The 14,950-nt window shown below is 31.1% G+C and overlaps 1 protein-coding gene across 1 annotated transcript; it reads left to right on the top strand.

Annotated features, from left to right (window-relative positions):
• The first annotated feature begins 10,094 nt into the window (after positions 1-10,094).
• On the top strand, positions 10,095-12,611 carry LOC106753786 (syntaxin-22). The gene is made up of 7 exons (XM_014635641.2): positions 10,095-10,363; positions 10,445-10,538; positions 10,971-11,110; positions 11,436-11,504; positions 11,643-11,800; positions 11,888-11,988; positions 12,251-12,611. Exons 1-7 carry the CDS (start codon positions 10,191-10,193, stop codon positions 12,314-12,316), a joined length of 801 nt encoding a protein of 266 aa, XP_014491127.1. The 5' UTR covers positions 10,095-10,190; the 3' UTR covers positions 12,317-12,611.
• The last annotated feature ends 2,339 nt before the right edge of the window (positions 12,612-14,950 follow it).

Below are 14,950 nucleotides of genomic sequence, written 5' to 3'. Positions count from 1 at the left end.
ATCGGTTAGTATTGCTTCTTAAGAGTAATAATGAGTCAATTAGGATTTTAGTAATATGTTAGGTTTGGGTTTTTATCCATTATTTTTTTCCCCAGATTTACAGGAACCTGTATGAACTAGTGTTCCTCTTTTCCCTCTTGTACATTTGATGAGAATACATACACAAAATATACAGTTTTTTAGTTTTACTTACCTCTTTTTTATCTTTCTTGGCTTCCACACTTCTTCGCCAGCAATTGCCGCCATGAACCTAGCTTGTTGCTTGTTCTGCCTCTGCTACGTTAAAGCTCTTGAATTTTAGTGCTTAACTCATCTTTCTTTCGTTCTTGGTATTATGGAGCACATGGACCAGTCTATCAACCCTTCCAGACCCTTCTACTACACCCTAGAGAGAATCCAGACCTTTCCTTTGTTTCTCAAGTTCTAAACGAAACCAACTATGCCTCTAGGAGTACAGACATGTGAAGAGTTCTTCTTTCTAAGAACAAGATAAAATTCATAGATAGGGAATCAAGAAACCCCAAAGAAAAGACCTTTTATTTGATTTTTGGGAGAGATGTAACATGATGGTTTTGTCTTGGATTATCAAGACTCTTTCCTCATTAATTGCATAAAGTGTTGTATATGTGGAAAATCCTAAAGAACTATGGGAAGAACTAAAAGAAAGGTTTTCAAAAGATTATTGCTTCAAGATTTTTGACTTACTTAAAGACATTCACTCCATCAAGCAGGGAGAAAGAAGTGTAAGCAAATTCTTTACTGATTTGAGGATCTTATGGGAAGAATTAGATTCTCTTAGACTCATACCATGTTGTACATGTGATATTTCTTGCAACTGTGACTCGTCTAAAATTTCTCACAAATACAGAGAAGTGGAACATGTTGTTTGCCTCTTAAAAGGCCTAAATGATTGTTATAATACTATAAGAACACAAAATCTTATCAATGGAGCCTCTTCCAACCATGTATTCTATCTCATCATGCAAAAAGAAAGGCAAGAAAAGCAAGATTATGGCCTCACCAATCAGAATACTGAAACCAAAGTTTTGGCCAATACAGTTGATAAACAAAACTAGTGGAAAACTGAACAGAACTGGAAGCCTTATGGACATGGCTCTGGATCTTTCAATCAAGGAAAAGAGAGAGAAAGAAATCCCAATTGTGGAAAACAATACTCCTACTGTCATAAGATGAATCACACTGTGGATGAATGCTACTCTAAGCATGGTTACCCACAATGGTACAAGAGTGACAAAAAGGGTGACAAAATGACTAGTACTCTACCAATGCTTGCACTACCTTTGCAGATACACATTCCACCCAGCAAACAAACATTAACTATACCTTCAACTCTTTCACTCCATAAAAAATGAAGAAATTGTTACAGATGATAGAAAAAGTTGATAATTCTTCCCATAGCATCAATCAAATACAAAGAGACACAACAAAGGACATACAAGGTATGTTTTTTTGGATTATAGGTGTAGGGGCCACTAATCATGTGACCTATGACTAAAGACACTTTGTCACCTTCCATAAGATCAAACCTATATCTGTTAAATTACCAAATAATTCAATTGTCACTACCTAACATGAAAAAACCATTCAATTTTTGAAAGATTTCATTATTTTTGATGTTATGTACATTCTTGATTTTTCTTTCAACCTAATATTTGTCCAGAGTTTAACTAGGGACATAAACTACACCTTAACGTTTTCTTCTAAGATGTGTCAAATACAAGATAACTCTACATTGATGATAATTGAATGTGCTAATGTATACAAGGGCCTTTATTACTTGTAATGTTTTCCTGTTTCTGAACAAGATTTTATACCTAAGTTGTTTTCTCTTATGAATGTATAAATGTAAATTTGTGGCATTATAGACTAGGCCACCCTGGAAACAAAATTATAGAAGAGATATGAACAAATTTTCCTTATGTACAAACATCTTCTAATAATGCTTGTGATATATGTCATTATGCCAAACAACACAGATTGCCATTTTCTAAAAGTAATTCTCTATCCACTAACTGTTTTGAAATTATACACTATGATATATGGGGACCTATCTCCATCCCCTATGTCCATGAGCATAATTTTTTTCTCACTATAGTTGATGATTATAGTAGACACATTTGGACTTTACTACAAAGTTTGATTGTAAAAATTAAAACTTAGTTTGATAAAATCATTAAAAACATTAGAATTGAAAATGGACCTTAGTTTAATTGTCTTATTTTGTATGATTCTCATGGTATTGAACACCAAAGAAGTTGTGTTGAAACTCTCCAACAAAATTCTACTGTGGAGTGTAAACAACAATACATATTGAACATAACCCGTAGTTTACTCTTTTAATCTAACATTTCTAATGCCTATTGTCTTATGTTGTCTCTCATGCCATATATTTGATAAATAGGCTTCCTTCTCTTGTCCTTATGAAAGAACTCCCTATGATATGTTATATGTTGAAGCTGTGTTGAAACTCTCCAACAAAATTCTACTGTGGAGTGTAAACAACAATACATATTGAACATAACCCGTAGTTTACTCTTTTAATCTAACATTTCTAATGCCTATTGGTCTTATGNTGTCTCTCATGCCATATATTTGATAAATAGGCTTCCTTCTCTTGTCCTTATGGAAGAACTCCCTATGATATGTTATATGCTCCCCTCGACTTATCTCAATTTAAAAATCTTTGGTTGCTTATGCTTTATTTCTATGTTAGAAAACAACAAAAGTAAACTAGATTATAGGGCTAGGAAAAGTGTTTTTCTTGGTTATAAAAATGGTGTGAAGGGTTACATTATACTTGACATCAACATTAGGGAGATCTTTATAACTAGGAATGTCATCTTTATAACTAGGAATGTCATCTTTAATGAAGATATTTTTCCATATAAAATCCAACAAAACAATAAAGAAACTCATGCCGATGAAGAGGATATAATGTTTTTTCTTAATGACTCTGTCAATGAGAAGAACTTAGTTGAGAGTCACAGAGATGGCCAAAACCCCACTGAAAATACTAGTATTGACAACACTAATCCTATTGAGGATGAAGGAGTTCACAATCACATAAAGTCCACCAGAGTTAGAAGGACCCCTGGATACTTGAAGGGCTACATACATCAAGTTAACCAATCCTCGTCTAAATCCCTACGTGTCAAAAATGGTTTGAAGACTCCTTATGTTATCTCTAACATTTTGTCTTATGATTCTTTGTTTGAGAAACACTTAAAATACACCTTGGCTATAATTGCCAACAGTGAAATCAATTCCTATGGTGAAGCCAAAATTAATCCTGATTGGGAAGATGTTATGCAGAAAGAGATCAAAGCCTTACAAGACAATGGTACCTGGTATTTGACCCAACTTCATCTTGAAAAAACCCCATTAGTTGTAGATGGGTATATAAAATCAAAACAAGGCAGACAACACTATGGAAAGGTATTAGGCCCGTTTAGTGGTAAAAGGTTATACCCAACAAGAAGGAATAAACTTTCTAAACATTTTTTCTCCTATTGCTAAACTTACCTTTGTTAGCTTACTGCTTACTCTTGTTGCCTTAAAGAATGGGTTTCTACACCAACTTGATGTGGATAATGCATTCTTACATGGGGACCTAAATGAAGAAGTCTACATGTTGCCACCATAGGGTTTAAATGTTCACACTAAGGGTCAAGTTTACAAATTGACCAAGTCTCTCTATGGCCTAAAACATGTCAGTAGACAATGGTTTGACAAATTATCTACCTTCTTTATATTTGCTAATTACACTCAATCCAAATCTGACCATTCTCTCTTTATTAAGAAAACATTCACAGACTTCACAGCCCTACTTGTGAATCCATATTGTTTTGAAAGAAACTCTATGACAAAAATTGATCAGATAAAGACTCTCCTATATAATCAGTTTCGAATGAAAAATCTAGAAGAACTCAAATACTTCCTAGGCTTTGAAGTTGTTAGGTCTAAGAAGGGTATACATCTTTGTCAAAGGAAATATGCTCTAGATATCCTTGAAGAAACCAGAATGTTGGGTTATTTTTATACCTTATTTTAAATATCATTATGTAAATATCATTGTTATTTTTATAATCTTATTTTAAATATTCATGTAAATAATTATATCGTTTTATTTTGATATTTAGGTAAATACTATTATTATTTTATATCAAACCCTTATATTTTGTCATTTTTTTTAGTTGTTCAATGTTTATAGTTGTGTGAAAGGGTTGGTTGAGTAGATAAGGAAGCACATGCATTCTTATTTTAGCTTGACAATGCCTGCTTTCTGATCAAGCATTGGTTCGTTTTTCATCCACGTGTACCTTTCATTTTTTGAACATATTACGCAAAAGAATTTCGGGTTCATCAATTGCATCTAACAAAACTTGGTATATTCCACACTTTAGCAATATTCCTATCCATAAATTGTTTCTTTCATTTCAAATATAGAAACTTAAATGCTAAAGAATTTCTTAAAACCAACGTTCTCCTTGGTGTTCTCCCATAGGAGAGGCTTGCTGCTATTAAAGAATGTAGTGAACTTGGTCAAGGCTTCCAACTGGTTGAGAAAGACATGGGTATAAGAGGTTATGGTGAAATTTTTGGTGAACAAAAATTTGAAGATGTTGGAAGCACATGCATTCTTATTTTAACTTGGTAATGGCCTGCTTTCTGATCAAGCATTGGTATGGTTTTCATCCATTTGTACCTTTTATTTTTTGAACATCTTGTGCAAAAGAATTTCAGGTTCATCAAATGCATCTAAAAAAATTCGGTATATTCCACACTTTAGCAACATTCCAATTTTTTTCTTTCATTTCAAACTTAGAAAGTTAGATGCTAAAGAATTGCGTAAAACCAACGTTCCCCTTGGTGTTCTCCCATAGGAGAGGTTTTCTGCTATTGAAAATTGTAGTGAACTTGATCAAGGCTTCCAACTAGCTGAGAAAGACATGGGTATAAAAGGTTTTGGTGCAATTTTTGGTGAACAACAATCAGGAGATGTTGGAAATTTTGGTGTTGACTTATTTTTTTCACATGCTCTTTAAAAGCTTGTCCAAAGTAAACTATGATTTGTGATGTGGATTTTCGTATGTAGCAACGGTCCCAACAATTTTAGTTAAAATAGAAGAATTCTTGATCATCTGCATGTTAGTTTATGGCTTATTTTATATTATGATTAAATGAAAAAAAGGTTAGAAGTCTGCCTAACAACTTGGGACCATCCCAAGTTAGTAGTGAATGCGAATGATGATCATCGACGATGTCACAAGTTAGGGAGTTTAAGGCACAAGGTTGAGTTTTCACACAAACTTCTTAATTGGTTGCTAAGTGAAAATACACAAGTCTATATAAACTCGTTTTGTTTCTAAAACCCTTTCAATGTGGGAATTAATTACCTATTGTAATTGTAATACTAAAATGCTTGATACGTGTTTATCTGAATGTTGATATAAACAGTTCCTAAAGGCAAATATTTATTTTATAAACAACGCCAAAGTCATTTAATGTATAATTTTAGTAATTTAAAGCATTTAATATGCATGCTTAAATATTTAATACTTCGATAGAGTGCCTTTGGGCATTCAATAGAATATTTCATCAAATAAATAATGTATCGTGCACTCTATGCACTTTATTCAACTATACATTTGAATAGAAAATAACTAAGTTAACATTGAATTGTGTATACAAACCTTTCAGATTGTATTTTTGCTTGTTTTCTTCATTTCTTGTGTGTGTAGGGGTATTATGTTCCTTGTGGTGTTTATAGGAGCTCTCATTCCTTCTTGGATGTACAAACAAGGTGGTTTTGTTTGTCATTGTAGAGGTCTCACTAGTATAGTAGTTGTAGTTGTTGGTTCTCATATTTCTTTCGTCAGCTTCCTTTAATTTTCTAAACATTCCTGGAAGTGTCTTATATGTTAGAGGTACAATTTTAGGTAAATATATTTTTGGTCACATTTTTTGTCCATTAATTGTTCTAACCTATAATTACTAGCAACAATTACATGTCTACAAGGTATTCTAACCAAATCCCAAAAGTAGCAGCTGTAGGTGTGACTATCAAGGTCAATCATAAATTTTTTCATTGTAAAACCTTGAGTCACTTCAAACATAGCACCTATAGTTCAAACAACTACTCAATTTCCATTTTTTAATACTTCTTTATCTAGACTTTTACTTAGTTTTTGCATAACATTTTTAGAATATCTATTTAGTTTTTTTACCTTAGGTTTGCAAATATACTCATGATATAGCACCTAATCCACTTTATCATTGTTATTATTGGTTTATTCTTATTAATCAATATTGTATTGTTGAAAGACTCAAATAAATTGTTTATTAACACATCACTCCTAGTATATGAACTAAAGGCATTCTTACACTAGGACTTCCAAGGGATAACAACTAGGCATTCATACGCTTCTGTATTTACCCCTTTGAGCTTTTCCATCTTTGCTTCCCATGCTTGATAATATGTTTCCTTTGCTCCTTCCATCAAATTTCGTATTAATACACTTCCACCAAACAACTTCTTGTAATTGCTATACAAATGTCTTAGGCAAAACCTATGTTTCTGAACACATAAAAATTTTCAAATTGTGGCTGCAAAATGTGACAAGGTTGATTCAATTACATGTCGTTTCAAGAGACACTCTTCTTAGTTATGCCATATAGTCATAAAGTAATGCATATTATTTCTCAACGTCCCTTTCTAGTATTTACATGGCCCTTTTTTTGCTTTCAAAGCTCTCCAAGTTGTGATCCCAATAGTATATATGTTTTTAACTCTGTCAATTATCTCATTGGTTGTCATCTTCCTAATGTTTCTAAATTTGTCCATATCTACTTATAACACTCACTCCTTATTTGCATTCTTGTTTCCAAACACTCCCACGTTTATGCATATCAATTAGTGTCTTCACAAGAAAAGTATGGTTGCCTCCAACTTTATTCACTTAAATAACAAACCCACACTTCTTCTTGCAAACAACTCCTACTTTAATATGATCATTCTTCAGAAACTTTATTTATCTACCATTTAAAATTGAATGCTCCATAATAGCTTGCTTAAACTCCTTTAACAAGCAAAACTCCATACCCAATTTAAAGTTAAAGTCCGTCGACATATCTTCAACTCTAGACATTGGAAATTTTTGCCCTTCATCACAATCATTAATACCATCATTGTCCATATTAGTATCAACCTCATTAGTGTTATAATTTTCATCCATGACATGGTTACGAACACCAACATTTGTCTCAAAGGAACCAACACCAACATCTTTACTAACTTTTTCCTTTGTTACTACATTTTTTCCACAACTTTAAAACATCTTTAATATTTCAATGGGAGCTAGTATCCACTTCAAACCCATGAACAACCTCTTCTTCACCCCACCAGCCTTAAAAACCTCTTCATTCCCACCACCATCAACACCCTTAACAACCTTTGTTTCTTTATTCCCACTTGTAACGCCCTTTTCAGGATGTCACGTGTAATTTATAGAAGGTTTGTTTCTTATGAAAAACTTAAACTTTGATACCATCGTATAAAAGTGAATTAATAAAAACTTTAATTCTTTATTGCGTGCTTGAACAAAACCAAGCCAAAATTTGCATTAATTCAAGATAAAAACCATAAAATAATAATCCAATTACATTAAAATAAAAAAGTCTTAAACCAAAATTTGAAAACTCCCTATAGGATTCCCATGCATTTCATCACTCTAATAAGCATCAACAACATATGTAATATCAACGTTCTCGTATAACAAAATAAGTTATAAGATCATTGCATAATACAAACAAACAAGTAAATGTGAGCTAATAGAAATAATATCATATAAAAATGTAAGTCATACTCACTGACTCTACACAAAACATCCATTTCAATCATTAAGATAACATCAACAATGTCTCAGAAGATCATTGTTAGAATATTTACCCTATTTATCATTGTTAAAGTATTTACCCTATTTATCATTGTTAAAATATTTACCCTATTTATCATTATTAAAGTATTTACCCTATTTATCATTATTGTATTAGAACTACCCTATTTTGTATCATAACATTCTTATATATAGAATGAGAGTGAGAGAGATCTTTTAAGCTCTCTAGAATTATTTTACAGTTTCAATCTCAAGTATCATCATCACTTCTATCAAAACCAAACCAAAGTTACACCTCAACCAAGTCATTCCAAACCACATGTCACACTACATCCAAGTGAATCCAAAACATATGTCATTCTCTTGTACCTTATCATCCAAAAACATGTCATTCTCTTGTACCTTATCATCCAAAACATGTTAACCAAAAAAGGACGGTTCAAGTGGTCCTATCCTTACAGCATGGACCTTTCTTCCCTACTCCTCAAGGACTTATAGTAAAGACATTTTTTCCTTTCCACCACCTTCCAAGGCAAAATGTGCAACACTCAAACCACATCTCTTCTACCACTTCTCATAGACGAAGAAAACCACCTTTTTATCACCTTTTACAGGCGAAAGGTACAACCTTGACTTTACAAGGTATGCCAAGAAGACATATTAACTACGCATCTTTCAACTTCGTAGGGAACACCCACATCACAACCAAGTTTCAACCTTACACAGATTAGTTTTTACCGCTCATATAACCACACGTCCAAATTATAATCAAACAATATGAGTTCACTCGTCACCCATATCATTCAAGGACAATTATATCGTAACAAAACAATACAAACAATTCGATTCAAACACTATAAGTATCGACCAAAACCAACAACCACCCATCAACCTTAACCCCAACACACTAGTAATTTATTATGGAATTAGAAGCAAAATTCAGCAACACAGACAAATAATTAAAATTCTAAAAAACAATTTGCACCATGAAAGAAAACATCCAAACATGATCACTTAAAACATCCAAAAAAGATTATAATATTCACCGATCAATTCGAAGTATTCCAACAACTAAATTAAACAAATATTCACACAAAAATATGCTAAATAGTCCCTAAAATCAGTAAATCAAAGACTAATTTTTTCGAGATAGCATCATGATAATTGATGGTGTTACGTTTACCAACAGTCATAGATCTGTCAAAAAATAATAATTACCGACAAATTTATTAATGAAATCATATTTTATGTTTATGGACGAAAATTTCTATTAATAAACTAAATTTATCAATAAATTTACTGACAATTAATAATGTTATGTTTACCAATAGATATATCTATAATAAGATCAAGGAAAATAGATCAAACTTTGAGATCATAAGTCTATGTAACTATAGGTCTCAAACTAGTTATCATGAACGAAAAACCACTATTTTTATTCAAAAACTAAATGACCTTGATTTAATTTAGATTACATATTTTCAACCTCGTTTAACTTACATTAACGAATTTTCTTAAATTGGTCTAATGAGTCAAATTCATTTTATCATGTCTCAATCAATAATTTAAAAAATAGTTAAATAAATATTTTTTAGCGTAACATAATATTTTTAATCTCATTCAAATCTCGCCATACTTATTATTATTTGAAATAGACAATAGTGCACTGCATTTAGTTTTTCTTCTACTTAAAATTGGTTTTATAAATGTTATTTTACTTTAATTCTTCCAAATAAGTTAATTTTAGTAGCATCTCAATCTTTTTAAAGTTGCCATTTGTCACGCAACATTCTCATCCAAGTGTGAAACTTAACAAACCACTCTGATAATACACATTTCTGCGAGAAACACGTTACACGTAATAAAATGACCTATAGAATAAAAATATTCAATGTATAGTTTTTTAAGTTCATAACTGTTAGTATATTATATTTCCACTTAAAAAAAAAAATCTAAGAATGTCCTTGAATTTCCAACATGTTTTTTTCTTCTAATAAAATCACAAAATGATTGTTTATTTTAATTTTAAAAATTGTTTTTATGATCCAAACAAAAACAGAGCAAAAGGAGGAGTGGGGTCTGTGCAATGTTACTCGTCACTTTTGAGTCATGCTGCCACTTTCCAATTGGTTCGGTAATAATTAAACTAAATTAAATTGAAATTCAAACTCAAATTCTGAACTGAAACTCAAACCATTCATTCCTCTCTGCGTCTTCAAGCAATTGCCTTTTACTTCAAATTTCATAACTAAGTGAAGGATCTTTCCGTCGTCCATGAGTTTTCAAGACATCCAAGGTGGACCCCACCCTCAATATCGCCGGAACCAGTCGCCGGCGCAGGCCGTCGCTGCCGGAATTTTCCAGATCAACACTTCCGTCGCCACTTTCCGGCGACTCGTTGATGCCGTCGGAACCGTTAAAGACACTCCCGAACACCGTCAGAAGCTGTACCTTCCCGTTACCTCCTTTCCTATTCAATTTTTTTGTTTTTTTGTTTTTTTGTGTTTTCACTATGGTGTGTTTGGTAGGCACAATACGAGGCAGAGGATATTGCAACAGGTGAAGGATACTTCTGCTAAGCTCAAATCCTTGAGTGAATCTGATCGTGGTGCTAATTCCAATGTAGGCTTCTCTTTTCTTGTTATTATTTTTGTTTTTTCTTCCTTTTTCTTTTATTTGATGCTTCAAATGTGTGACTTTGAATTTTGTTTACCCACAATTGATCATACCCTGGTTATGCTTCCTGGTTTTTCAAATCACTTTTCTCCTTTTATTGCTCTACTATTTTTCTATGCTTGAAAAAACTATGAAGATTTTTGTTTGAATTCTCTCACATTGTGAATATTTTTATGTTCTTATGTAATCATGATCATTTGTTACGTATGTATGTTGACTCTACTAGTAACCATTTCATCCACTTGAGGGTAATTTCGAATTGTTTAGTAAAGATTTTTACACTGAGACTGTTTCAAAATTAAATCAGCTAGAATTGTATCTGTGTAAAAAGTAAAAAAGTTTGGATAGATAGCCCTCCTTGTTCTTTTTGTAACCCAGGCTAGTCAGAAAATTGAAGATGCTAAGCTTGCTAGAGATTTTCAAACGACATTGCAAGAGTTTCAGAAAGTACAACAGCTTGCTTCTGAGCGAGAATCTGCTTACACCCCTGCCTCCGCCTCTTCTACTTTACCAATAAGGTCAATGAATGTACTTGTATGAAATTTTTTAGGAACACTTCTGTAAGGAAAAAATAAGAAGTAAAATAGAAATTAGCTTCTCTAAACTGAAATTGGCGCAGAAGCTCAAATAATTTTTCTCTGTTTTTCTTTTCAACTTGTTCCTTCATTTTAGTTTATAAAGAAGCTGTTTTCCTTTATTTTTTTCCTTCTTATTTTTTCTTTCTTAGAAGTGTTTATGAAGAAGGGCATATAATTATAAAAGAAAATGACTTCCATACTGTTAAAAACCTAATTTCCTTTTTTCCCTTGTGTTTTGTGCTCTTTTTCATTTCTGTGTAAACAGCTCTGGCTCTGGTGAAGAATCGACTGGAATAGATGTCGAAAGTCAACCTTTTATTAGAGAGCAGAAGAGGTGAGTCAGTAACATTCAGCTGGCTCACTGGACCGATTCCATTCAATAATATTTAATCTTTATTTTACCGTTATAGGCAGGCTTATTCAACTCTTGATTCATGGTCTGATTTACTTGATCATTGAAATAAAACTATAGGCAAGAGATACTTCTATTGGATAATGAAATATCATTCAACGAGGCCATGATTGATGAAAGAGAACAAGGAATTAGAGAGGTAGAAGAGCAAATTGGACAAGCAAATGAAATATTCAAGGACCTTGCTGTTCTTGTTCATGATCAGGGAGTTGTTATTGGTAAACAAGATTGCCATGTTACTTGCTTGTTATTGCCAAAACACTTAGTTATTCTAGTGGTTCATATTTTATGCATAATTATGGCAGATGACATTCAATCAAATATTGATGCTTCTGCTGGTGCAACAACCCAAGCTAGGGTCCAGCTAGCCAAGGCTTCCAAAAGTGTGAAAACCAGAACCTCATGGGTGAGTCATAATGATGCCTTCCATTTCATGTTTTACATCTGGAATTTATTTTTCAGAAATAGTTTCTTATTTCTTACATATGGAATAGCACAGTGCACACTACCCTTACATGTTAACATCTCTGCACGTAACTCAGAAATATATTCCCAGTGTCAGACCAGCACGCAATATTATTCTTTTACCAGTAATGCTATTATGTTATTATACTTGTACACCATTCTTATGTTATTTGACTACTCATATAATATTCTTTTCTTTACAGTGTTGGTGGGTGCTTGTAATTGTTGTTGTTGTGCTGGTCATATTACTTATTGTACTCATTCTTTAGTGTGCAAGTGCATACAACTGGGACGGATTTTTTGTCCCGTATTTGGTGTGTTTTGCGGTGTGAAGAGTACAGCAATGCAGTTTGATATATTGACTGCATCTGCAGCTGGAAGTTGGAAGAGGATAGTGAGGCAAAGTGGTTTTATTAAGAAATATTGTCTTGTGTGTAATATTGACTAGTTCGTGAATACACAAGGAAAAAAATGAGAGAACTCATGAAGAATCACAAGCTGTGTATGATAAGGAACAAAGGAACTTCTTTACTAAAAAAATAAGTCTTTGTTTTCTTTCTTTAATACATGTGGAAAGTTAATTTCTTATTAAATTCATACCAACAATCGTGGATACAAGTTATGTTTATGCAAAACATATAGAATAATTAGACAACATTTTTTTAACAACATTTGTACATCATCTACGTGTCATTATGTGATTGGTCTATAATAATGTTTATGAATATTATTATTAGTTGTGGAGTAATTTTAGATCAATCACATAATTACACGTAAATGATGTTCAAATATTGTAAAAAAAAAAGTATCTAAGTATCATTATCCAAACAAATGTTACGAATAAGGAAAATAAATCACATTAACCGGAAGCACATAAACAAAAGGGAAATAAAATAACACAGGGTTGTTTCTAAAATGTAAATTTCTTCTAATTCGGATTTATTATTGGTGAGAAAAAGAGAGAGATAAATTTGTAAGTAAGGAGGAGACAACGGTTATGTAGTAGTATCATAACAAACTGCATTCGTTGTCAAAACGAAAGAGGAAAACAGGAGGATGACGAGGACGGATGGCAACAGGTATATATCATTTCAATATTTAACGTAAAATTTCATTCTCCTTCTAATATTCACATGAAAATACTATACTCTCAATTTTAATTTTAAGTATTCAATTATGTAAACCTTTCATTATTAGGTAATATAAAAAAATACATTTTTTCTTTATTTTTTTTCCTTTAATTATAATTTTTTTTTTGTGCAATTTCGTTTAGTGGTTCATTAAAATGTTTCTAGAATTTACATATGATCAATTTTATTCTTTTTAATATTTTTATATGTTTTTATTGTAGAATATTGTTTTGATATCTTTATATAATTATTTTTTTATCTTAACTCATTATCACTGCAATCCTATATCTTTTATTATAATATAACAATTTAATATCATGATTATCTATATGACCATTATGAGATATTTATATCTAAATTCAAGTTATTATTAGTTCAATATTTTTTTCTTTATACGATGTTTTTCAAATGATATATAGTAATATTTATTATAAAAAAAATATTTCATTAGAATATAGATAATGTAAGTAAAAAGGCATATGAAATATTTTTAAACTTGTTTTCCTTTTAAAATATTTTAAAAAATATTTAACTTTATCAACTTTACTTCTTTAACATTTGCAAAATTAATAAATATATTGATTTTCATAAAATTTTATTTATGTGTCTTAGTATATGTATAATGTTCTCTAACTATAATTCCTATTAATTACCATTAATTTTATTCAACAATTTTGGATAAATATAACAATTCCTAATTTATACCATTGATTTATTTTCAATAATGAAACCCTAATATTTCTAATTAGGAATTGATCTCCAATGTTCTCTAACTATAATTCCTATTAATTGCCATTAATTTTATTCAACAATTTTGGATAAATATAACATTTCCTAATAATCTATACCATTAATTTATTTTCAATAATGAAACCCTAATATTTCTAATTAATTTGCACTATCTCCCAAGTTTGTAAAAAATATCAATCAACTTGGTGACTTGATTCACAAAACATTATTTTTGAAGATCCCAATATGAAAACAGAGTTTCATCACATTATTGCAAAAGTCGTTTAAATCTCCTAGAGAAATATAAGAAGTTAAGTATGAAATTTTCTTGGATATTTTGAAAGAATAAGGTACTATTAAAAAGTTTGGTGCTAGAGCATATTTGCTAAATCAATTTTGTAATCTGATTTTATTCACGATGGATTGGCAGATTAGTAAGTTAAATCAAAATAAAAACTTCACTTGCAACCCTCCCACTACTGTGCAGATACATGTTTCAAAAAATTCAACGGATATTTTAAAATCTGTGGGTACCCACGCCGTAAATTTTAATAAATATATAATTTATACATTTCTAGAATAAAATTTAAATAAAATTATAAAAAAATAAACAATTTAATATAAATTAAAATTTAATTTTAATTAAATTTAATATAATAAAATACAAATTAATTTTATTTTAAATTTAATTTAATTAAATAAAATATAAATCAATTTTTTTTTTATTTTTTTGATAACGGATACCATGGCTCGGATACTATAATACCTACATTCGACTCGTTTATAAACAGATATTATCCGCAATTCGTGGGTAATAAATACCTTCGAATACCAACTACCTCTCACAGATTTTATCCTAAAGTATTTGCATACGCAAGTTTTTTTATTATCTCTAGGTTGAATTGAACCCAACTTACTTAAACCACTTGTTAAATGGGTTCGAGTTATTTTGAAAGTGGCTTAACCTATAACCCACCAACAAAAACATTTTATTAATTCTTTTATAATTTTTATATGTTTTATATTATAATTATTTACTACTTC

Source organism: Vigna radiata, unplaced genomic scaffold (assembly GCF_000741045.1).
Source record: "Vigna radiata var. radiata cultivar VC1973A unplaced genomic scaffold, Vradiata_ver6 scaffold_7, whole genome shotgun sequence".
NCBI classification, from domain to species: domain Eukaryota; kingdom Viridiplantae; phylum Streptophyta; class Magnoliopsida; order Fabales; family Fabaceae; genus Vigna; species Vigna radiata.
The sequence above is the reverse complement of the archived record's forward strand: the minus strand, read 5'-3'. Positions and strand labels throughout refer to the sequence as shown.

Coding starts and splice junctions, on each gene's coding strand:
- LOC106753786 (XM_014635641.2), top strand. CDS start 10,191: ATGAGTTTTCAAGACATCCAAGGTGGACCCCACCCTCAATATCGCCGG. Junction 11,505..11,642: donor TTTATTAGAGAGCAGAAGAG/GTGAGTCAGTAA, acceptor ATAAAACTATAG/GCAAGAGATACTTCTATTGG. Junction 11,801..11,887: donor TGATCAGGGAGTTGTTATTG/GTAAACAAGATT, acceptor TAATTATGGCAG/ATGACATTCAATCAAATATT.